At 54.0% G+C, this 25,066-nt stretch overlaps 1 protein-coding gene across 1 annotated transcript; it reads left to right on the top strand.

The window, feature by feature from the left end:
• The first annotated feature begins 429 nt into the window (after positions 1-429).
• Positions 430-21,149, top strand: IP6K3 (inositol hexakisphosphate kinase 3). Its single transcript, XM_059400044.1, has 6 exons — positions 430-605; positions 9,277-9,611; positions 15,041-15,245; positions 16,444-16,619; positions 17,776-17,951; positions 19,683-21,149. The coding sequence occupies exons 2-6, from the start codon at positions 9,413-9,415 to the stop codon at positions 20,112-20,114; spliced, it is 1,188 nt and encodes a 395-aa protein (XP_059256027.1). The 5' UTR covers positions 430-605; positions 9,277-9,412; the 3' UTR covers positions 20,115-21,149.
• Positions 21,150-25,066: the final 3,917 nt, after the last annotated feature.

Raw genomic sequence — 25,066 nt, 5'->3', positions numbered from 1 at the left:
AGCAAGTCCAGAACACATAAGGGTCTCAAAAACTACTTGACTGTCTTTAAGCTGATTGTTGACTGGCTGTCTTCTTGCATGACTTTCTCTCTGGCGACCACAGCTTGGGGCAAACTGACAGTAAAATTATGGGGGAATAGGTTTGGGGGCGGGGGAATAAGACTCCCTAGCCTACTCTTACCTCAAGGCATCAAAAACCCACCAGGGGCCTGACGCACTGGGCCCTGGGTGCGCGGGGCCTGACATCCATCCAGGCAGCGGAGCTGACTGCTTCTCCCCTTCAGACCTCTCCTCCTCTGCCTCCTCTTCATTCCCCTCCCTCCTAGGCCCTCAGGCCCTGCTCAGGGCAGCCATACACCAGCTGACAGCTGGATGTGCCAGCCCCTGCCAGCCCTTCCCCAGGGTCATGTGACTTCCCTATCCAGGCCCGTGGGCAGACTGGAGTCTAGGCAGACCTCTCCAGCGGCACTGCTGTGGATAGTGAGTTCTCGGTGCTGGGACGCTGGGAAGAGCCTGCCATCAGCAGGCACCGAACGAGGAGATCACTTCCCCCTGGACCTTCCCTTCCACACGCTCCCTGCCATCCTTCCAGGAAGAAGCCCCTGGTGAGTGCCGCCCCAGGGAGGATAGGGCAGGGAGGGCCTTGCTGAACCCTTCATGGTGCTGGAGTGAGGGTCCACCCAGGTTGGGATGACCCCACCCCTCAACAAGGGGCCCACCCTGCAGAGGGGCCAGTCTTTCTGGGGGTGTCTGTACCTCTGTGTGCACCTATGTGTCTGGGGGTGCTGTTGGGTCAAGTCAGAAACACAGAGATTCTGTCGTTCACTTGTCTCCCATCTCTATCCCCCAACCCCTGGAGTGATTCCAACCCTTCCTAGGGCGTCCCCAGGTCTCTAACCTCAGCTCCTGCACAGAGGCAGGGCCGGTTCTGGGGAGCTGGGACTGCAGAGGAAGCTGTGTATAGGGGCTGGAGCCAGTGATTCGCACTGTTTAACCCTTCACAGAGGCAGCTGTCCCAGGAGACGTGGACAGCAACCCTGGGGCTCCAGGAACAGCGTGTCCTGTCCTGGCAGCCCCACCCTTCCGCCAGGGGGAGGGGTGCACCAGGCTGGGGTGACGTCAGCTCCTGTGACCAGCCATCCATGGCCTGGGTGCGGGGCGCTCCCATGCAGGGCTGGTAGACCACGGTCCCTACCAAGGGCCCCTGCCCTGAGCAGTGGCAGAATTTTGGGGGGCCTCCTCTCTCTGGGCTCTTCTTGGCCTTCAGTAAACTTGAGACCTGAACCTGTCTGAGCCTGGCATGGTCCTTGGGACCTCTGGGAATCTAAAAACCTCCATGCCAGATTCCTTCCCCAGAGATTCAGATCCAGTGGGGCAGGACCCAGGCTTCCAAGTTTTTTAAAAGCTACCAGTTTATATCTGAACCTTTTTTACTATGAAAAATGTTAAGCCCACAGTAAAATGTAGAGGGAGTGATATCACGAACCTTGCATATCCTACCCCAGGATTTACACGGTTGTTTGACCTTTGCCATACGCTTCATTGACTGCTCTAAGGCTAAAGTATTTGAAGTAATTTTGGGACATCATAGCATTTCCCCCCAACGTACCTCAGGAGGCTCTTACATAACCCCAATGCCATTATCCCACTAACAAAATTAACAGCTCCTGAAGAATGGCCACATGGAGTTCATATTCAAATTTCCCCAGTGGCCCCCTGGATGTTTTTTATCGCTTTGTTTAGACCAGGATCCAATCAAGGTATATGGGTCAGTATGTCTTTTAAGTCCCTTTCAATCCCAAACTGTCTATTCCAACCACCTGTCTCCATACCCCCGCCCACCACATTGACTTCCTGAATTAAAGGGCCAGCTGTCCCATAGGAGGGTGAGAATATGGCTGAGTCAGACAGCTCTCAGTACAGAAAGGGAAACTGAGGCCCATGGAGAAAGGGACAGGGAATCTGAGGCAGAACCAGGTCTCCTGGTCCCCTCCTGTGCTATGCTCCCCCAGAGCCAGCTCCGTATCAGGAATCTGAGAAGCTCGTCCATTGTGAAGGGCCTGTGGCCGCTGGGACCCTGCCGGTGTGCTCTGGGGTAGCAGGCCAGGCTGAGCCATCCCGTGTCTCTCCCTGCGTTCTTCTGCTCTGAGCAGGGGACCTGAAAAAATTCTTTACATATGGTTGCTATCTTGTTCACCAGCAGCCACAGGGAATGTCAATCAACTTTATGAGCATTGGGTTGTTCTGGGAAGTGAGATGAGAGGCCAGGAGGAGTCCAGGAATGGGGAATACAGGGGCTCACTGAAAGCCAATACTCTTCCTTATCCAGCAGGGCTGGGACTGTGGGGTCCAGCTGCTACGGGGAGGAAGTGGTTGAGTCGGGTTGCGAAGGACCATGTTCCCCTCAGCTCGGATGTGCCCTCCAGCTCATACGCCTTGTCCCCTCTTCAGCAAGACCTGTCCCTGGCTTTGAGGTCCCTCATACTGTGAATGGGGCCAGGCACCCCACTCCTCAGAACATGCCTCCCCTTGCCACCAGCCAGACACTCCTCAGAAAAAGTAGGGCGTGGTGAGAGAAGAGAGAGGGTCATCAACCTCGATGGTAACTTTTTTTTAAAGATTTTATTTATTTATTTGATAGAGATCACAAGTATGTGAGAGGCAGGCAGAGAGAGAGGAAGGAAGCAGGCTCCCTGCTGAGCAGAGAGCCCGATGCAGGGCTTGATCCCAGCACCCTGGGATCATGACCTGAGCCAAAGCCTCCGCCTTTAACCCACTGAGCCACCCAGGCGCCCCTCGATGGTAACTTTTGAGCTCTTGAAAAACTGCCCCTTGGGAAGGCAGTGGCCCCCAAGCCACTGTCCTGGGCTCTATGAGGGCATGCCTGGCAAAGCCAGGTCCCGGATGTGTTCCCTGTCAGGACCAGGGCTGGCCAGCTGTGGGGTTTGGGCCAGGGACTCCTGCTCAGGGCGGTTCTGGCCCGTCTGCTGCTGCCCTCTGCTGGGGGAAGGCCCACTCACCTTCTCCCTGAACAGGCGGCAGGCTCCTCAGAGTTGGCCAGTTCCAGCCCGTGGTGTGAAGGACCACGACCACACGCTCACACGCACGCACGCACGCACTCGTCTGCACGCTCACATGTCTGCTCCACCCATGACTGCATTTTGACCTTACAAGGCTGTTTCTTCCTGCATCCATAAAGTTGCCATGCTAACCACTGCCAAAACCTTCTGTCTCTGGCTCAAAGACCTCTTACGTAAGGCAGGTGGCTGCTGACCGCAGTGCTTAGAGAAAGGTGGGGAGGTGCGGGGAAGGGGGTCAGAGGTTGGGAAATGTGCACGTCTAGATGGTTAGCGGTATCCAAGATCCTGGATGCAGCTTCAAGGGGGTGAGGTCCTGAGGGAGTTGGGCAATGCTGCTGGAGCCATTATTAGCCATGCCCAACATCCCCAAGGACCTGGGGTGCTGTTATGAGGTCAAAACAAGGTAGGGATCAGGGAGGGAGAAGTCTCCAGCCTCTGCCTTCCCTGGAGCAGCCCTTCCAGGGCCACTGGGATTCTGGAGTCATCTTTGCCCCATGCGTCTCCCGCCCTGACAGCAAGCTCAGAACATTGCTGCTGCTGCTGCTGCTGCCGCCGCTAAGAACATTTGTCAGTGGCTGAAGGGCTTCTAAACTAATAATCGCTGTATTAAAATCGCATTTGGTCCTCAAACTGGAGGAACATTGGGAGATTTTAAATGTTAAGAGAAAAGGAGAGAGACAAAAGAAATCTCTCAAAGGATAAAATCAGCCCCGAAAGAAGTCTGTGTGATAGAGGAATATGAAGCATTGCTCTGGGGTTCTGGGGATCAAGCCTTCCCTGGGGAACAGACGCTTTGCCAAGCCACATATCTCAGCCACGGCTGAGAAGGTGAAATGTGACGTCCGCCAGGGCTCGTTATTGATCCTGTTGGGCCGGGGGGTCAGGGAGTGGCCACGCACACAGAGGGCCCACCATTCCATGGCCCTTGAGTCATTTTTAGAATGGATTTTAAAACATGCCCCCCACCCCCACAGGAAATAATCTCTTGATTTCCCAGCCTGGATGGCCCCAGATGATACACAGACCTCTGCCACATGAGAAACTCCAAAAATCCTCCTGCCCATTACGACCTAAGCAGTTTTAAATGGTTTTTGGGTCCTCTCCTCTCGAATAGATCTAAAATAATGCTCCCTCGGGCATTGCAGACATTGAATGGTACTTGTACCAAACCTCTGGCTCCAGCAGGCCTGCAAAATGCACGATAGGACTTCAGAGGCAAGAGGGCAGGCCATAAACCATGCAGCCTTTGAATCTGCAGCTGACCCTGCCTATACAGCAGTCTTCTTTTGCTACAAGCTGCTTCTTAATTATCTTTTCCTCAGAACACTTCCCAGCACCCTCCTCACCCCATCAGATTTACTGGGATGCGATGCTGAAGGCTTCCTTCCACACCTCACCCTCTCAGGCAACCCCCTCCTCCCTGGCCTGATCAGGAGCCAGACAAGCTGGGCACCCCGGGTCTATGTGGCCAGGCCCCCTCTAGGCCTGCGAGTGAAGCAGGCCAGGCTTACCCCCGCTCACAGCCTTCCCTCTGGTCTCCTGGCTGGCCCAGACCACTTTACTGTTGCCCCACCCTCACTGGAGACAGCCCCTCCTCAGGCCTTGATGGCCTACCCCAACTAAGACTCCATCCAAAACCCGTGACACCGCACCCACCTTAGGAGACAGCAGTACCTCTGCTAAACTTTTCAGCTAGGACTCCATTTCAGCATAATTTGTTCCCTACGCATCCCCCTGTGATACTCATTATACTTTTAGTATCCGCTGATTGAGAGAATGGATGAAGATTAAAACTACTAGAGGCTCAAGAGTGCCTTGAAATGAATTTGTATTTTGGTAATCACAGATGTGTTCGTGTACATGTGAGAGGTTATCACACTCTAAGGGTCCTACTGCTCTGGTCTGAGGATGACGCTTGTGGTGGTGTAGGGTTAGGAAGGTCGTGAGGGGCCTGCTGGTGGGAGCCCTTCACCCATGGCCCTGTGAACCCACACTGCTGAGTGGGCCTCTGGACCCTGTCCACCGGGTGTGACCTCCAGGTAGGCAGGCCACAGCGGCACAAAGAGTGGAGAGGGCCTCGGATGGGACCCTAGCCCTGAGGCCTTTAGAGGAGAGGGAATGCTCTCTAGCTCCCAAGTGAGCCAGTGGCCTTTGCCAATTCAGCCCCTCAGTTTCTCCACCAGAGATGGGGACTTCAGAAATGGAGATGGGGACTACAGAGCCCATGACCCCAGGATATGCTTCAGAGGAGCGGCTCATGTCATACAGGGTGCATTTCTGCAGGAAGTCTTTGAGTGCCTGGTTCCAGTGGGATCCCTTGCAACTTCCAGGCTCCCTGCTGGGCATCCAGTTGTGGGCACGAGGCCGCCAGCCTCACAAACCAGCCCCGAGTCACAGCGGCCTCTGAGAGCAAAGATGTACCTCTCTGTCAGGCTACATACATATCCAGAACGTTCCAAGGCAGGCCAGGGAGAGAGGACGCGGCAATGGCTTGCCCTCCAGGATCCCACCGGCAGTGGCACAGGGCACTCCCATCCGCATATGTCAGCGGAAGCAAGTCATGGGGCTGCGCCTATCCTCCAAGGGCAAGGAAGTGCAATCACACCACATCCCCGCAGGAAAACCCGAGTGTTTGTGAACAGCACCAACAAGGACCACAGTCAGCCAGCTTGTTTCCATATTACAGGGAGCTGACAGGATTTCGTAAGACCAGGTTCATGACGAACTTAGTCTAAGTTAGAGCCGGTAGAAGTCTGATTGGTGGCCTCATCTGCCATCTTGCCTAAAATGCGAGCAGCAAGCTGGAACAGGGGCTTATCTTCTGTAATTTTTAATGAACTCGGGTTCAGCCTGGGGCAAAAGATTACATAAACACAGATTCTCCGGGAAGAAAAGGTGCCAGCTGCTAGTGATAAGCCAGAGAGGCACTCATCCACCTCGGCCTGGTGGCCTCTGTCCCTGTGTCTAGCATCACTGATACCATCATCTGTCCCCACTCTGGAAGCCAAACACAACTGCAGGCCCTGCTGTCCGTAACCTTCCTTTCAGACCGGGGGCAGGCTGGCTGTCACCCGGGCCCCGTGGGGCTGCACAGACACAGACAGCACCATGGGGCCTCATTCAACCACCAGCTGGACAGTGGGGCCCATCAGAAATTTCAGCCCTTGAGTCTCCTGGAGTGAGCCCAGAGTTATTTCATTCAGGATACAAGCCAGTGACAGGATAGGATGCGGGGACCTGGGCCGTTTGTCCATGACTCCTGGGGAAGGGGCTTCTAGCTGAGCTCTTCTGGCTGGGGGCATCTCACTCTCTCCCCTCCCTCCCTCGCTCTCTCCCTCTTCTCCTTCCCATGGAACACCAGGGCAGGATGCTGAGTGAGGGTCCAGCTGTGGGGCTATGGAGGGAAGTGTGGGCTGGAGAGCGGACATTTGTCTCCCTCTGACGCACTGAAGGGAGACCAGTGTACTTAGCGAGGGTGTCAGAGGGGGCGTAAGGTCCTGTCTCAGGCAGGCGCCTCACCTGCCTTCCCAGCACCCGAGCTGAGTCAGTCCTGAGAATAACCCACGCAGTGACAAGCCTCGAGGGGTGGGGATGCTTGGGAAAAGGACTCCACAAAGGAATGCTGTGCGTTCTGTCATCTGAGCATCGTGACAAGGCTGTGGCAGTGGGTGGGAAACCAAGACTCAGACGAACATTACCAAGTTCATCCCAGGGGCCTCAGCAAGCTGGTGGGAACACTTGGGAAAGATCTGGGTTCCTGACTCCCTGCCCAGTGCTCTGAGGAAACAGGGCATTGATCAAAGGCCAAGGCCCACACCGATGACAGATGTACCTGTGTGTGGCAAAAGGAAGGTCTGGTTGAGAAAGATCTGTCTGCTTGAATTATTTATTTGGAACTTAAGGGTGAGAACTGAGAAAAATGGAGGTCTTCCCTAGCTCATTCCCATAGAGCAGAAGACTATACCCAGTGACAGAGAGACAACCTTGGGAACAGAAGGTCAGCATCAGTGCCAAGGGGAAGCCACAGAGTACCTCCATGAGCAGCAGCAGAGCCCACCTGCCTAGCTCAGGTACTGATGCCTCTGCTCCCGCTGCCCCTTCCCGCCGACCCATGTCAGAACCACAGACCACAGAGCTCAGGAGCAGGACAACCCTCAGAGATCACCTCATCTGTACCCTAAGGTGAGCCCTGACAGAAATAGCCTCAGTTTCCTGACCTGCTGGGTATAGACTTTTTTTTTAAGGAAGTTCTTTGCACAACATGGGACTCAGACTCACGACTGCAAGATCAAGGGTCACAAGCTCTATGACGGAGCCAGCCAGGTGCCCCAAATCTAGATTTTTTTAGAAGTACAAGCTGATTATCCAGCAGACCCACTACCTCACTACCGACCCACCCTAAGTTTGCATTAGGGAGACAGGAGCATGGGTAAGAAGGGTACGCAGGAGGGCTCGCCTGGGACGCCACCTGGAGGTGTCAGCACTGCTAAGCAGTCCTGGCAAGGCCACGCCTGGTTGGTTGGTTGGTTGGTGCTGGGCCACCTGGGTTTTTCTCTCCTACCTTCCTTCTTGCCTTCACCACATCTGCCAAGTAGGACTGGGTTTGCCAAGCAACTGGGCTACCTTGTCCTGTATCAGCTTGTCCCTGCACTGATTTCAGATTTGCCTCTGCATCTAGATGCCTCCTACTGACTTCTCAGCTCGTGGAACAGGCTCCAAGTGGGGCTCCCTCTGTGCTATCTGGGAGCAGACCCGGAGGGAGGCTGAGCCTGCTGCGTCAGCACAGCCCCTCGCTATCAGGCCTCAGGCTCCCCCTGCCCTGGCCACCTGGCCCGGCCACCCTAACCTCCCCAGTCCTGCTCTGGCCACACGTGCAGCTCTCAGAAGCCTCGTCCTGCATCCAGCAGAGCAAATGCACACACCAGACAACACACCTCCCCCTTCCTAGAGGGGCACTCTGTGGCCTGAAAATCAGTAGCCAGTGAGAGAGAGAGAGAGAGAGAGAAACCCCTGGGGGCGAGCAGGGGGTCTCTCTGAGCTGGGGTCCTGAACAAACTGATAGGCACTCCACGCATGGAGTTGGCTGGCCATGCTCATGGTCTACACTGAAGGTCGTTTAGAGCGTTAATCATGTCCAGGGCTGCCTAGCTTGGTGGCATCTTTGGCCAGGAGTCCAGCGGAGGAGAGAGTATTAATAACTTGGCGGTGATGGGCACCCCTGTGGGAATGTCCTCTCAGGCGGGACAGGACAAATGTGGCCAGAAGATCCTCCCCTCACAGTGTCTCCTTGGGCACTAAGACAAAGTCAGGATGTCTTTCGGGGCTGTATTCCCAGCCCAGAGTTCCGGCAGGAGGAAAAGGGAGCAGAAGTTCATAAGGAATAAGGCCCCAAGACCAACAGTCCCCACTTCCTCCTTTCTTGCCCCTGGCCTGCACCAGAGCCCAGTCAAGGCACTGCAGGCCTCACTTCCCTCTTGTGCAAAGTGGCGGTGAGAAACACGGCCTTCCTTCCAACCCAGAGCTGTTGGAAAAATATGATCACTAAGGCAATAAGGCTAGAAATAATTACAACAAATCACATTTATTGAGGACTTAGCTCTGGGCCCTCAGCCAACCTTTTCATGGGCTTTATCTCAATGTTGTCCTATGTCCATAAAGTATCCTTACTATTTCACTTTACAGATGGGGAAACTGAGGCCCAAAGAGGTTTGGTAACTTCTTAGAGTCACATGGCAATTATGTCTTGAAGATGTGACGCAGACGGGTGTGCACAGCTGTGCTGACAAAACCAAAGTTTTGCTGTGCCCCCCGGGCCCGTGTGAGACACCAAGCACCCTGGCAGCAGAAACTTTGCTCTCTCCTTGGGCCTGCAACCAACGTTCCCAAAAGCAGGCAGGAAACACGATATGAGGAGTTAAACACAATCTCGGCACTCTGGAAGCCTATGGTTGTGTGTGTTATTTGCTTTTTCAAAAATGCTAAACAGGATGGGATTCAGAGAAGTCTATCTCTCATCCTGGCTCCCCAGAGCAACCACAGTACCAGTTTCTTGTAATGGATTATTCTAGAAGTGACGGAAGCCTCTGTACAATCTGTTCAACTACCAGTGGGCATGGCTGGGAACTGTGTGTCCTTCCACTCCTCCCAGGACCTTGTCTCCCTCACACCATTTCCACCTTCCTCCTCTGCTTTCCAGGGGCTCCCTCCCAGGCCAACAGACAGAGGGACAGCTGTGCTATGATGAGGATCAAGGCCACTAAGGAGACAGCTGAGCCCCACTGACGGCCCCACCCCCTGTACGGGAGCTGCCCAGGCCTTCCTCTAGTGGACACATGGTTGTGCAGGACAGCACAGATGCTGGGGAGGCCAGAGTGGGCGTGCGGCTAGAGCCCTTCCTGCACCAGGTCGGGGGGCACCTGAGCGTGATGAAGTACGATGAGCACACCGTGTGCAAGCCTCTCATCTCCCAGGAGCAGAGGTTCTACGAGTCTCTGCCTCTGGCCATGAAGCGCTTCACCCCGCAGTACAAAGGTGAGTGTTCCCGGCAGCCGGCTGCAGCTCTGTGTGCCATCGTGCCGCCATCGCAGGCCAGGCTCCTGGACGCCCCCCCAACCCCCACCGCCTCCCCAGGTTGCCATGGAGACAGGCCCCCTCCCCACAGTCTGGCTGGCCCTCACTGTCCTAGTTTCTCTGAACTCTTCAAGCCTCCAGGCCTGGAGTCTAATACCATTTGGCATCCCTACAAACGAGCTCAAGCCACTAGGCTTCGAAGAATTGAGCGTGGGGTGAAATGATACCCCGGCCCCACCCTGCTCTGCTAGGGAGTCTGCTCTGTGGTTCAGGGGTGCCATGGCTGGGCCATGTGACTGGGGCTGGGGAAGACAGGGCAGGCCAAGGCCTCTTGTCCCTCCATCTGGAGACCCAGGTGGATGGTTGGAGCCTCAGGCCTGGGTCAGGGCATGAAGGAGCAGGGACCTGACATGTCTAAGAGATGAGAATTCCTCATTCTCACCTAGTGACCAAGCCGGGGCCATGGGCTGCCTTCCAGGTAGAGCTGGGGAAGCGGGGCACAGAGCCGTGTGTGTTCTAGATCTGAGTACAAGGTGGGTTCAGGGAGGTGAAGGCTGGTTGGAGGTGAAGCTGGCTGGCCGCCAGCTGTGGGCCTCCAGGCAGAGGCCCTCTGGGCAGCTGGCCAGCATCCACGAGGCAGGCCTTTTGATCACACCCAGCCTTCAGTAAATGCGGCTCACAGGGCTCAGGGCAAGAACGCTGGCCTTGAACCCCTCAATGGGACGAGTCCCCAGAGAAAAGATCTCTTTTAAAGGTTTTAAATGTTGTGACTACAAGCTTCTGCCCTCGAATATGCATCAGCAGTAAAAGTAATGATAATATCCAAGCAAGTCAGTCAAAAACTTACTTGAATTTCAATGATCAAAATAACCAGGAAAAATGGGGCCTAGCTCTGTGGGTGTTTCTTAGAGTGTGCTCTGGGACTGACCAAGGCTGGTATAGGGGTTCACATGGAGATTCCCAGGCTCCCTTCTACTCCTATGAACCAGAACCCCTGGGGGCAGGGCCCAAGAATCTGTATCCAGCATTCAGACTGAGATCCACTGTTGGGGGCCAAGGCCTTGAGCCCCAAGCACCGCTTCAGTGCCGGCTTGCGAAGACCTTCTGAGAGTCTGAGATGAGGCCTGTGAGCACCACATGCTGGGAGAGAGGGAGGCAGGTGGCTGGTGCGTGGCCTGTGCAGGCCTCCCCTGGGGCCTCTGGGGCTGCAGGCCGGGGTTGCCCATCCGTTGTGGTCACTGCCCATGTCGTCAGAGCACCCACTGGAATGAATGTCTGTCCTTTCGCAACGGAACTCAATCTACCAAAGGGGTGGCAGGACCCTGCGTGGAGGGGCCTCCTGCCCGCAGCATTTCACGCCTGTTGGACATGGCTCTGGAGCTGAGGCAGATGGCCGGGGCAGCCACAGGCAGAGCAGGAAAGTGAAAGAGGCTGCTTGGTCTGCAGGACCCCATTCTGATGCCCTCCCTGGGTCCTGTCTACAAGTGCCCATTCCTCTGAGGGAGGAGGGGGAGAACAGCACCCCTCCTGGGCACTCTCGGGCACTAGTCTACTGTCCAGACCCCTACTCTAGCCTGCCTCCCAAGCTAGGTCAGGGGGTCATCTAGCCCAATAAGGACGTGATGTGCCTTACCCAGAGTCACTCAATGAGTGACCTCAGGTCAGGGGGACTTGAATGCCCACAAGACTGCCACAGGGGGTTTCCCCCAGAGAGGCGCTGTTTCTGTAGTGGCCACTGTGTGCCATGGAGCACAGCCTCTCCCTTCTCATAGCTCTGCACTGTGATGAAATCAGAGAGTGCTGGGCAGGAACGTCACTCCCAAGGCTAGCCTCCCCATGCCAGGAGCTTGTCCAGACCTTTTGATGGGCTCCTAGGGCAGGATAACATTTTGGACCTGCATCTCTCTGCCTCCCAGTGTACCTGTCAGCTTTGGGTGAGCAAAGACATACTCCTAAGTCTGGCTGGTTAACAGACGAGCCAGATTCATATTATACACGCCGGCAAATAAATGCTCTCATGAGCTTAAAAATAAATACATGACAGAACATTCCCGGAGGCTGGGGAAGCTGCTTGGCCAAGCCAAAATTGCTGAGATGCTCTGGGCATGGCAATTGTGGCAGTAAGCACTCTTGTCTGCCCGGCTGGCGTGACTGCAGGCAAAGCTCTGGCTGTCCCCCACTTACCCCCAGCCAGGCAGAGGCGGCAGAGTGTGGGGGGCCCATGTCCCTCCGGGCCTAGCTCCCATGGACACACAAAGCAAGCTGGAAGCCAGGCTGGGACCAGCACAATCTTGACTAAAAACCAAGCCAAGCCCCAAGACGTTTGGATTCCAATGGCCGGCTGCTTAGGTTTAGAGAAGGCAACCTGAGATCATCTGCAGCAATCTGCTATGCATCTCCGGCTTCAGAGCAAAGTCTGGGCTGAGCTGGAGAGAGATGTGGGAGAGGGGAGAAGACAGATAGGTGGAGACACAGAACCAGAGGCGTGCAGGAAGACAGAGAGGCAGGAACACGAAGTCTGGCTGGGTAGCTCTGACAATATGAGAAATAGAAATGATTTTTGGATTTTATTGGTTTTGGGTTATTTTGCACCTCTCCTCGCCTCCATTTATTGAGACAGTCAGATCTGATGAGATCAGACAAGAGCTGGAGCCTAGAGAAGCAGGAGAAGGTCATGTTTCTTGTCCTTCCAGGGAGGCCTCCTGGGGCTGGGGCTCCCCAAGACAGTGGTTTCTGGTGAGCGTGTCCCAATCCCACAGTCCCACAGCAGAAAAGGCCAGAGGGTGAGCTGAACTTTACAAAAGACCCAAAAGGGCCATGCCCTTGGCTGGCACACCGTCCTGGGCTCCCCAGCAGCCACGAGGCTCCAAGCTCCCCAAGGACAAGCACAGACGCTAGCGCGCTCTCCTTTCCCCATGGTGGAGGGGTGGGCTCTGGGGCCAGCGCCAGCTTCCAGGTTGGCCCTCCCTGGAGCAAGCAGAGTGGCCCTCCTGCCTGAGGAAAGAGGAATGGCAAGAGAAACGCCGCGTCCTTAGGCTTCTTGGCACTCCCACCCCTCTGAACCAATGGCCTTCTCAAAACAGGTTTCTCTGTTCGCTCCCATGGAACAGAAGGGCCGAACCAAATGTGATGAGGACACAGCAGGAGCGTTCCTCATCCACACACAAGTAAACACAGCATGACAACACTGGAGTTTCCCAATAACGTCCTTGGCTCCGTGTTACAGCTTGTTCCCTCTTCCATAGCCATGTCTGCTGTGGCCTTTCTCAGAGCTCCGCCCCTTACTGTGTGACCTTGGGCAAGTCATTCCATCTCCCCGAGTCCCCGTGATACAGGCAAGGGCCTCGCAGGCTTGCTGTCACTCAGTGGTAACAGACGAACACGGCACTGATTAGCATGACTGCAGTTCCTTCCCCAACCTGCCATCAGCCCCTCACTCTCCCAGGTGGAACCCCTGGGTTCAGGTAAACGACAAAATGCCAGGTTCAGGGATAGTATTATTAGTTGTATCATTATTAATTCACAAGATTCAGGGGCCTGAGATGAGCTGAGGCAACACAGAATTTTTTTAAGGAGCTAGAAAAAACTGAATGTCACTCTCGGGCTGCGAAATTAGGGCACTGGGAATCTGAGATGACAGGACTAGCCCAGAAAGGCCGCTGAGCTAGGCACAGATGGCCCTGAAGAGCGACTTGCTGAATTAGAGAGCAGCCCTGGAAATGAACGTCTGCACTGACCAGCCTGGGCAGGGACGCAAGCAGAGAAATCAGCTGCCTTGAGCGCTGGTTCAGCAAAAATTACCACTCGTGCTGAGAAAGTGACCAAGTGGCAGGGGAGAAAATAAATACCTGAGGGGGACCTGATCACATGCAGCCCACCCAGGTCAGAGTCCCAGCAGGCAATGAGCGGTGTGCCGAACGGGCTTTAAATGAAGAGAGTTTTCAAAAGGATGGCTCATAGACATGCACGTGGGATTAAGGGAACTGGGGGCGATGAGGCACGCAGGGACCAGCACCCCTGAAAGGCTGTGACCACCCCTAGGCCTGAAGGGAATGGGGTCACGGACCCAGTGAGAGGGAGGCCACAGAAGGACAGGACCATGCTGTGACAGGGAGGAAACCAGGAAGATAAACACCTCGATCTTTCTTTGGCTCCAGTCCATCTCCTGCCGATGTCCTTCGTTGGCCCAGCCCCTGGGAAATCAGGGGCACAGAAGCCACTGGTGCACTTCACAGGGTCAGCCTGCCAGGCACAAAGCAGGGTGGAGCCAGGTGCCGGGTGGCCTGGAGAGAGAAGGAGCCACTGGAACAGTCAGGGATCAGGGGCAGGAAGAACAGGGAACCGAGGACTCCAAAGCTACTTGCGGGGCTATTTCCCCTGACACTGCCAAGAGCATAGCTCCACCTCCAGCAGAACTTGGGCGAGGCCGGGCACCCATTTAGGGCAGATGCTGAGCCCCATGGGGGAAGGCCTGGACTGTGCCGCCAGAGCAAGAAATCCAACAGGGGTGACCACAGAGCCGCTGACATGCGTGCCAGACCTAATTACCCAACCTGGCCCCTGTCCCGGAGAAGCCAATTAGCATGTTTGTTCACTGGGTCTCCTCACACTCTCCACGCTCACAAGCAGCGTTCAGAGCGGGCTGCTGTGCCTTGATTACAAACTCGATGGGCAGGAGTTACCGTAGCTGGAGAAATCCCACCAGCCTCCTGTTTTCTATCAGAGAACCATGTTCTGTCAGTAATATTCATGGGCTGTGGGTCTAACTGAAGGAGATGGCGGGCATCCGTGTTGAAGCCAGGATGGTGGGTATGGGAGAGGTCTAAAGGATGGGGACAGAGAGGCCGAGCCCAGGAAGGCTGTCTGAGGCAGGCTTCCTGGAAGAAGCTGGTCAGACAGAACGGGAAGGGAGAGAGAAAGGATGATGAAGGAGGCACAGGAAGTTATGGGATGGGCCCCAACTTCCCTCACGGCCTTCCTGAGGCACAGGGGCCCTCTTGGCGGAAGACCGGCTCCGATGACCCTGGGTTGGGCCCCACTGGAACAGCTCTGTTGTGCCTGGGAAGGTGCCAGTGTGCACCAAGGAATCAGAAGGTGAGGACAAAATGTACGGGGCTGGCTTTGTTCAAAGCTCATAAGGGCAGAGAGATACAGGGAAGGAGAGCTAACGCCCTGACCAGCCCAAGGCTATTTTCTGCAGGCTCCGCGGCCCTGGGCTCATTTTGGACCGGTCCCCGTAGCTCTTCCTTGAGAGAGCAGTTAGGGAAGTGGGGGGAGTGTTGATCAGTGCCCTTAAACTGCAATTCAGAAGGATGTCACGCCTTGCAACATGTCCACCAGGTAAATTCTATCTGGTTTCCCCCCTTCCCCTCCCCCTGTGTGCTCTGCAGGCACCATCACGGTGCACCTCCAAAAAGACAGCCGAGGCCATCTCAGCCTGGTGGCCACCCCGCTGAAGGAGAACCGGGGGCCCTTCAAGGTCTCCACGGAATCGGCAGCAGTGGCAATATGGCAGACGCTCCAGCAGACCACCGGCAGCAGTGGTGGCGCCCACCCCCTCGTCCAGTGGCAGCTGGCTCACTCGCTTGAGGAGAGGTAAGGGCCGCATGGCAGGATGACAGCTAACCTAGCAGGGACCAGCTCTGCTCCCACCTGCGCCAAGGCCCACAGCTTCCCAACAGGGCCGAGGAAGTGACACATTCCCAGGAATCTCCTTCTAGAAACATCCAGGTGACCAAAGGAAGGCATGAGTTTTCCTTTATGTGGTTTCAGGGGGGGACTCCACAATGTATTTATCTCAGAAGCTGGCACATACGCAGGGTCCTATACGGAACAGGCATTTCAGCACATACTTGTTTAATTAAATACTTATTTTACGGAGACTGTGCAGTGTCTCCGGGTGGGGGTGGGGGGGAATACAGAAACCCAGAAAAGTTGACGCAAGGGACAAATGGCTAATGGCAGTCCGAAGTCACCATTCCCCAGCAGTCAGGAAGGGACTAGGAGAGAGGTCAACACAATCCCCCTGCACCCCTCACCCCCACCGTGGATCTCAGAGACCAGGCAGCTCAGGGCACCCAAGTTCCCAGAGAAGTCTCCAAAACCTCTCTGATAATGTTAGCCGACCTTTCTCAGATGAAAAGGACCCCTGGGGACTTACAAAACATTTATAGGAAACAAAAGGGAGCTAATACAATGAAAGTGCCTCCTTTCTCCAAGGAGCACAGCAGATCTAATTACCTCTCTTGGCTCAGCGTCAGGAAGCGGGTACGTATTATCACCATTTCACAGATGGGGAAGCCGAGATGCAGAGGACTGGAGAGAAGGCAGACCAAAGATGCAGGATTCCCGGCCCTAAGGGCATTTTGAGGTCTTAAGGAAATAGTGCCACAACACACTCACAGCCTAAAATCCCAGCCTTCTGATTCCAGGCAGGGTTGCGGTCCCCACACTGCATCATCTCGAGAGTGCAAGAGGAATCCAGATCACTTACGAGTGAACTTAAACCACCTCAGCCCTCTGAGGAGGCGCCAGGCTCTAATGAATTCTTCTGGGGTTCGGAGAGACGCCCTGCCAGGGCTGCAATGTGGCCCGATCTGGTGCCCAAGGCCTGAATGGGGCAGCAGGGGCACTCTGAGGCCCTGTAGGCAGCCTGGAGAGCAGCTAGGGGCTGTCCCTATCAGAGCCCAGCCCAGGAGAGCCCTGTCCGAGGGACGGGCACCTACCCCCAGCCCTCCGGCCACAGCTGCTGGCCATGGCTGCTCTGACTGCCATGTGCTTCCCTCTCCCACAGACCGGCCACGTCGCTCTTGAGGTCCGAGTTCCATCTCAATGCCCCAGTCTCCACGCTCGTGGAAGACGTTAAAGGGAACCAGGCTGAGAGGAGAAGCTTTAACCCGTGGGGATTGCAGTGCCACCAAGCCCACCTGACCCGCCTGTGCACCGAGTACCCGGAGAACCAGCGGCACCGTATCCTTGCCGGCACTCCCTGCTGCCTGTCAGAGGCCAGGGCAGCGGGGGGAAGGGGGTGACAAAGACAGGCAGACAGGGGAGCAGGGGTGGGAGGGGGAGACACAGACATGGGTGCCAGGACGGGGGGGGGGGGGCAGGGAGAGACCAGTTCAAGGGAGACATGGAGGCACAAGCCCTCAAATCTGGGACCTAGAAGACATCTAATCCCTCCAAAAAATAAAAAAAGAAAGAAAAAAGAAAAAGAAAATCAGAGATTATGGGGGAAGTCGGACTGGGAATTAAGCTGAACATAATGCCCATGGCCAGGCCTCTGGCTATGTCGCGGCTCCCACCTGAGCAGAGGGGCTGGGCTGAGGGTGTCTGTTGGCAGACAGGAACTATGACAGCCATGCTGGGTGGGGGTGGCAGGGGGCTCAGAGGGCTGGGTGGGTTCCCCACACCCCAGCCTCCCTTCTAGCCCTCCAAATTCTCCCCGCAGATGTCTCCCTGTGGAGCTGATGGGGTGTGGGGGTGCAGTGCCCCCTCAGGGCAGTGCCCGAGAGGGAGACTCTTAGGGGAGGCACTCCCCACTACCACCTCAGGCTGCCATGTTCTCAGTGAGTACATTTAGGCTTGAAATACCCTTTTGTCAATGCTGGGCTCCTTCTGCAAACGGGTGACTGGTTCCACAGTATTTACTAAGACACATCTGCAACCCTAATCCCTAAGAAGCTTTTGCAGGATAATTACTCCGCTGAAATTAATATTCCTGCAACTCATCTCCAAAGCTAACATCAACCCACTTCTCCCAAAAGGTATTGGCCCATTCAGTGACTCAAGGTTTTAGCCTTATGATTTTCTGCCGTAAAATGTAAATTGGGCATGGCCTGCCAGGGATTTCACGCCTGCATTTAAATTTCAACCTCCGAGCAGAAAGGAAAAGAAGCTCCCAGAGTCATAAACTCCCCCTAAATAAATGGACTTCTTAAAGCAGCCTGCTAGGCTAATACTTTGCATTCTTAAGAGAGGTGATGGGCTTGTCCGTGCGGAGCAGGGGGAGAAGGAATGGCACTCTGAAAAGGGGGTCCCGGGCAGTCATGGGGCTGTGTGAACTGCCTCCATAGGGGCCGCAGCCTTCCAGTCCACAGAGCCTTCCTGAACTTAGCCTGACCAGGGTTTCTGCTGCTGGAAAATGTCGTGTCACAGTACAAGCACCCCTGTATCCTGGACCTGAAGATGGGGACCCGGCAGCACGGGGATGACGCATCTGAGGAGAAGAAGGCTCGTCACATGCACAAGTGCGCGCAGAGCACCTCGGCCTGCCTGGGTGTGCGCATCTGTGGGATGCAGGTAGGCGGCAGAGGGCCCATCGTGGGGCTGGGGGTCCTGGTGTGTCCACTGCGGACACCACCGCCCACAAAGCCAGCCACAAAGGAGGGTTTGCGGTAGGTGGAATTTCCCAGGGGCCACGTGGGGCCTGTCCACGTGGAGAGCAGACCTCTGGTGACGGTGTGTGAGCAGGGGCTGGGGAGAGAACAGAAAAAGAGCTTCTCTGTGCACTCCGTGGCTTCCTTGGTCTCTGGAAGGGTAGAGCTGAACACTCTCCTTCTCAGGGGCCATAAGGCACTCTGCTCTTCAAATTCCTACTGCATGTCTTCTGGGGTTTTTTTGCTGTCTGTTCTGGTTAAAGAAGTGGGAAGGTCGTGGCCTGTTCAGCTGAGGCAAAGGAACAGTTCATTTTTTTATTGCCCAGACTCTACCCCATTTTTGCAGCTGATGTGGCTCATGGCAGGGGCTACAGAACCAGAAGAAATCAACTTTCCCCCACTCGTTTGCTCTTACCGTCTATCTTCTCAAAGCAAAACCAGACACTGATTTGATGGTACACGTTGAGGCTTTCCTTAATTGAAACTGCCACCCCTTGAAGCTGGAAGTGGAGTCTATAAATTTGTTGCACAGATGTCCCTCGGAAGGCTTGGAATGCAGTCCTCAAGAGAATGGAGTGTGATGATTCGGGGTGTAAACGGAATCTCTCTCCGGACCTCCAATCTTCTGAAAACGATCTGATTTATTTAGATAGTGACAAGTGTCATGTGTTTATGATGGCTAATTTAACAGCCCATCTCCCGCCCTCCAAAGCAAGTCTATCATAGCCTTCTGATTTTTTTTCCCCCTACACTGATTTTCCATACACATACCACGTAATCTGAAGGTGGGAAAGACTTGAGAAACTGTCTTGGCCACATATGGGCTGCCCTTTCCAGGTGTGCCAGACAGAAGTAAGCCAAGTCACGGCCACGCCAGCCACTGGCCTCAGTACAGCCTCTGAATGAATGGGAGCAGCTGCCACTGTCCCCCCATCAGCATCTTCTCCATCTGCTTCCTTCTGGTGGCCAAGACATGACGGGGGGAGGGGGGAGGAGCTGGTGCCAAGTAGGAGCCACCAGCCCCGCAGAGCTGCTGCGATCCTCCTCCCTGGGTTCCCCTCAGTGGCACTGGCTCCTGGAAAACCCCATCCCTTCCTCATCCAGCCTATCTTCTTATTGTTTTATCTTCAGTCAACCCTGCTCTACCCCAAAAGCCATGACAGTTTCCTTAGAATCTGCAGAGAAAGGATTTTACAAACTTTACTGGGGAAAATTGAATCTAGTTGGCTTTCCAAGGCCATTGGCTGCGATCTCAGATTCCTGCTAAAGCGTTCTAGCTTGGATTCGCTAATATTTGAATTGAAGAAGGCCAGGAGCCAGGGTTTAAATCACGATTTGGAGGATGACACTGGAAATTCACAGCAAAGGCGATCCAGAGCTTTTTGTTACGGGTGGAGGGTCACCTTCATGGGGTGAAGGATATGTAGACCTTGAATTCCTATTAAGGGCTTGCAGAGAAAGCATTTTAAAATGTGAAAGTTCCCCTGGCGCTTGATGGAAGATCATCCTTCCATTCATTTCAGCCATTCCTGCCCTGCATCTCCCAGAAATCTGTTTATATATCACGCTAGCTTGTAACCCCGCAACCACAGCAGTGGCAAGCTTTCTCTTGAGTTGGCAATTCTTCACGTTTTCTTTCTTTTTTTATTATCAGGTTTATCAAGTTGATAAGAAGCACTTTCTCTGCAAAGACAAGTACTACGGAAGAAAACTCTCTGTCGAGGGCTTCCGACAGGCCCTCCATCAGTTCCTGCATGACGGAACCCGCCTCCGGATGGAGCTCCTGGAGCCCATCCAGTGCCAGCTCCGTGCCCTCCTCTCGGTCATTAGAAGCCAGAGTTCCTACCGGTTCTACTCCAGCTCTCTCCTCATCATCTATGATGGGCAGGAGCCACCAGAAAGGACAGCCCACGGCAGCTCTTCTGGAGGTGTCAGCAAAGTTGACATCCGGATGATCGACTTTGCCCACACAACATACAAAGGCTCCTGGGACGAGCGCAACTCTTACGATGGACCAGATACAGGCTATATTTTTGGCCTAGAGAACCTCATCCAGATCCTGCAGGATATTCAAGAGGGAGAATGAGGCTTGTTGGGCCTATCCAGATTTTTCTAGAGTATAGTTCTCACAAGGGACCTACTGGTAGCCAGGGTACTCCAGACACGGTCAGATGTCTTTTTGTGATAATGCTAGCCACATTCAAGAGCCACACAGGCCAGAGGATATTAATGGCTGCTACAGAAACTAGCTCTGGAAGTAAGTTCACATCCTCTGGCATCTTCTGCTAATGCCGGTTACCCAAGGCTGGACAGCCAGAGTGGAATGGCACTATCATGGAGTACACTGGAGGGCTGTGGCATGAGGGAGAAGCCAGCGTTACAGTAAGATTCTAGAGAATTTGCGTTGAAAAATGCTTTTTTGTTGTTGTGCTGACGTCTTGGCAAGCTATGAGGCAAAAAACTCTACTTGAAGAAGACCAGAAGAGTGAGGTCACAAATGTATGGTTTTTTCTGCTCACACAGGCAGCCCACCCCAAGAGCAGACAGAGCTCACGAATGACTGTCTCTTACCTTCCTAGGAGGCATTTCGGTGGGGCAGGAACACATGGGACTGATCTGCCCGTCTTGCCAGCTTCCTACCCAGGGTCTGAATGGGCAAGGGCAAACCACACACAGTCCTGGCAAATCGAGCCCCTGGGTTCTCCATTTCTGCCTGAGGAAATGAGGGTCTCTTTCTAGACTTCCGGGTACCTATTGGAAGTGATGCCTCTGTGCAGTTCTGGCCACAAACCAGCTCATAAAGCACAGTTCTGGTGGCGGGGGTGGGGGGGCTGCCGGAAGGATGAGCAGTGCTGTTAAATCACACTATCTGCTTTCTATTTATTTATTTTGGGGGTGGGGTGGGGAGTCGGGAGAGAGAAGCCTGAAGGGCCAAGCAATCCAGGCGCAATGTTTACAAGACTGGTGGACAAGTGTAAATACGGAACAAAGAGCAAACAGTTCTAATTAATTCCTTCTTCTGCAGCGTGGAAACCTATTACAATGCCCTTGAGTCGAGCACGAAGATACGTTACCCAATTAGGGAAATAAATTTGTTAATAAAATTGCTGAGGTCACCAGTGATTATTTGGTGTACCTTATTACTCTTTCTGTTTGTTTATTCTGGTCATCACACTGTATGGCATTTCCACTTTATGGGTGACTAGAACAGTTCACCGATCTCCTGCAATCCTTTGGGGGTCCCAGGGGGGAAATGGGAGCTAATCAAATATTTCCATGTATCTACAAGGCACGTACCAGACCTCGTAAGTTGTCCTTTTATCTAAACTTCTTTCTACAATGCAAAGTCAAATAATTTTTATATTCTCCTGGCTAATTACAATCAACCTTCAAAAAAGCCACACTCACAGAAGGAAAGAGTCCTGGATTAAAAAAAAAAAATTTTTTTTTTGGTTGTTTAATTGTACGATATATTATATGGATTTCGAAGTAAGTTAACTTCCCTAATTATGTTTGGCTGAGGTAACGACATGATTAATTTGCATTTTCTGCACCCATGGTGGGAGAATTGAGTCAAAGTACATTGGGTGGCAAAAAGGAAGTCAGCCGAAAACTAAATATTTGCTAATGACAAAATGGAGCCCTAAATATTGCTTTTACTAGGCCACTTCCTTGCTGGAAAATCTGCTTCAACTAAGTCCAAAGCTTCTGCTTCCTGGCCCCGTTCTCAGCCCTGGGCGCTGTGGGACCTACCTGAGGATGGGGGTGGGGGGTGGACAGCAGGGGGCAAGGACAAGCCTCAGCTAGAATGGAAGTCTTTTAGGGCTGGCTGGCCCATATCCGTAACTGTGCCACACTCACTCTCCTGGCCTCATCCATGTGACCTATCTTCCCTCAGTTCCTCCTTTATCCAGCAACGCCCTTCACAGGAGCCCTTCTCCCCACTCTGCCAATCCCTCCAGGTCCAGACCAAACTCCCACATGCCCCAGAGGATGTTGCCAACAAAAGTGCAGTTTGCTACGAGGCGCAAAGCTGGTTCCAGGCTGTGCTTCCCAGACCCCCGGGCTCAGAGGGGTTGCTGCTTTCTGGAAATGTGCACAAGGTTTTCCTGACTCAGCTGAATGAGTCCACCCAAGCACTGCAAACCCAGGCCAAGGGGGAAGAACAGAGAGGTATGAAAAGAGAAGATGGCAGGCATGGATGTATTTGATCGTCAGAGAGAGTTCGCGTTCAAATGGCAAAAGAGGTGAGGGGGCCCTAAAAATCCAGTATCCGGCAAGTATACACCAAACTAGGCAGCTCTCCCCTGCTGATCTTTTTGCCAAGTACTGGCGAAGATCCAGCACTTGGGAGTGAAGATTCTAGGCAAGGAGGCAAAGATTCCGCACATGATCTGATAACACACCACACAGAGACAGTACCCTGGGATACAGAGGACTCATCTGTGTGGTACAGAGGATCAGTCCTACACGATGAAGAGGTCAGCCCACAGACAACAGAGAAATGCACATCACCTGACAGCCGACCCTCATCACAGAAACTGTCTGTGGAAGTTTCTGGAGGAGGTGAGACTTCACTTAGACCCTGAACAGTGACAAGAATGGAGAAGGGGCTGGCTGAGCGGAGGGAAGGAGAAGACCAGCCTATTCAGGAGTCTGTGGAGAGACCAACCCATCCAGAACGGGGGTTTGGTGGCTGGGAGTAGTAGAGCAAAGAAGAGAGAAACGGAGTGAGCCCAGAGGGTGGAGATACTTGAAAATCTGGCTGAGGAGCTCATGTGTTTGTGATTACATTAATCTGTCCTTCCTTCCCTCCATTCATCCAACCAAGGAATATTCTCCGAGCGCGCGGTACATATGGCCCAGTGCTGGGACCTAGGCAAGAAACAAGGAAGGGTGAGAGTCAGGTCATTATCCTGAAAAAACCTTATGACTTAATGAGAAGATGAAAACCCTCATGTGAAAATATCAGGGGTGCTTCAACAAGGCCTGGGGGCCGTTTGCTCAGCCATCCAGAGTGCTGGCCAGGAGAGACAGTGAGGGCTCAGTGCCACATGGGGAGATCACAGAGGTGGTGTCTGAGCTGTGCCTTGAAAGGGAGGCAAGACTGAGAGGTGATCAAGAAGGCAAGCATTAGGGACAAGCACAGCAAAAGTAATCAAGCATTTTGCTCAGGGAACGGCGGGGTCGGGACTGGCTGCAGGGGTTGATGTGAAGAGGCACCAGGAGAGATTAAGATGAAAATGGAGAAAGCCCAGCACTGAGAACTGTCAGGGACCTCCGAACCTTCTGCTTCTACCACTCCCTCTTGTCTGGAAGTCTGGAAGGGCCTCCTCCCGCCTGGCCTTCCTTCCCCCAAACTGGGGAGCTCTCTTCTGAGTTAAGAAACACAGGCGTGTTAGTCAGGGTGGGCTAACTGTTACAACAAACAATCCCCAAGCAACAGTAGCTTTGCATTCCAGTCGGGTTTGGTCAGCAGAGAAAGGGCCTCAGCTCTGCACGGTCACCCACGAACCTTCCATCTCGTAACTCCAGCACCTCTAGTCGACCATGAGGCCTGAAAGTCAGACGGCACCCAGGAGGCACACCCCCATTCCAGAGACAAGAACCAGCCATGGACCCTGCCCAGAGGCCAGCAGGCTGAGATGTCGTTTAACCATATGCCTGGAAAAGGAACTGGGTTTGATGAGAAGCTAGCCAGTCTGTTATTACCTCCAAAATCCTCAAGTCGAATTGATACCTGATTTAAGGAGGGAGAAGGAGAGACATAAAGAATGAGTGAGGACGTGGAGGGGCAGAAGCAAGGGCCTGCCAGTGCCAGGGCTGTGGGCTCTGACGTAGATCCTTCCCCTTCAGCTGCATCTTCTGACGGTCCACCTGAGTCCAGAGAGCTGACAGACTTCTTCCCGTCTCCCCACCTCAGTTGCCCCATCTGCCCCCCAGGAACTCTCACTTGGTCCCTAAGACAGGTGCTGAAGAGTGGCAACCACTCCTGCCCTCCCCAGCAGGGAGGCCAAGGACAGCCAGGGAGACAGTCACCCAGGCCTGCCTCCTCCCTCTGATGCTCCCGGTGCGATGGAAGAGGAGGCTGAAGAGTAGAATGTTATTACAGCTTTTCCATGATGCAATGTCATCAGGAAGCCCTGGGCCTCTGGGCAGCACCCTGGCAGGTCCCATCACTCTTTCCAGCTGCACAGAGCCTTGTAGCCCATGCTGGAAAGGGCAGGAAGCAGGCTCATAAAACAAAAGGCATGGCAGGACCACTCATCAGCAGCTCTTCAAAATGATCTAAACTTCTGACTTTTGATTTAAATCTGCATTCACTGTGGCCAAAAACATAAAACAGAAGATGAGGGAAAGAACCAGAATGAAGGCTTGGGTGCCAAGAACTAGAGGGGAGGGAGGGAGGCATAGACAGCCCTGGGACAATACCAAGTTGAGTGCCAGCCAGGCGGGCTGACTTGCAGCCAGGTTGGGTCCTTTTCATTATGCATTGCTCAGAACTTCTCACTTCTGTTATGAGGCTGCCGTAAAATGGGACAGGAGCTTCAAGAGCTAATCCGAGGACCAAATCCAGACATCTACCTGCTCCCGATGTGCCCTTCACCTTTCTCCCTCAGACCTCTAGAGAGGAGTGTCTCACGGGGGCAGGTGGGGAGCCCCGGTCCAGACTCTGATGTGACCTGTTCTCTTCAGAGGCATTTAGTGGGAGAGCCTCTGTCAGGGCCTGTTGTCAGAGAGTGGCTAGTGTTCTACAGGGACCCGGAGTGGCAGGGCCACTCCTTGAAATGGGCGACAGGGAAGGCCTCTCTGAAGGGACATCCACTAGAGTGAAAGGAGTGAGGCAGGGCCTAAGGCAGATGACAGATGTCTCCAACAAGTGGTGGGGCTTTTTGGTACGCTGGGCTGAGCTTTAGGCCACTGTGAGCCTACCCTGGAACACCGTGAACACCTCTGAGTCTTGAAAAACAGCTCCCCTCCAGACAAAGGCAGCTATCTCCCACTGGCCTGCCCCTTCCAATTCAACTTTATGCGGGG

This window comes from Mustela nigripes, chromosome 5, assembly GCF_022355385.1.
Source record: "Mustela nigripes isolate SB6536 chromosome 5, MUSNIG.SB6536, whole genome shotgun sequence".
NCBI classification, from domain to species: domain Eukaryota; kingdom Metazoa; phylum Chordata; class Mammalia; order Carnivora; family Mustelidae; genus Mustela; species Mustela nigripes.
The sequence above is the reverse complement of the archived record's forward strand: the minus strand, read 5'-3'. Positions and strand labels throughout refer to the sequence as shown.

Excerpts from the sequence above, each read along its gene's own strand:
- IP6K3 (XM_059400044.1), top strand. The coding sequence starts at position 9,413 with ATGGTTGTGCAGGACAGCACAGATGCTGGGGAGGCCAGAGTGGGCGTG. Across the intron at positions 15,246-16,443 it reads GCTCACTCGCTTGAGGAGAG|ACCGGCCACGTCGCTCTTGA; the intron begins GTAAGGGCCGCA and ends CCTCTCCCACAG. Across the intron at positions 17,952-19,682 it reads TGCGCATCTGTGGGATGCAG|GTTTATCAAGTTGATAAGAA; the intron begins GTAGGCGGCAGA and ends TTTTATTATCAG.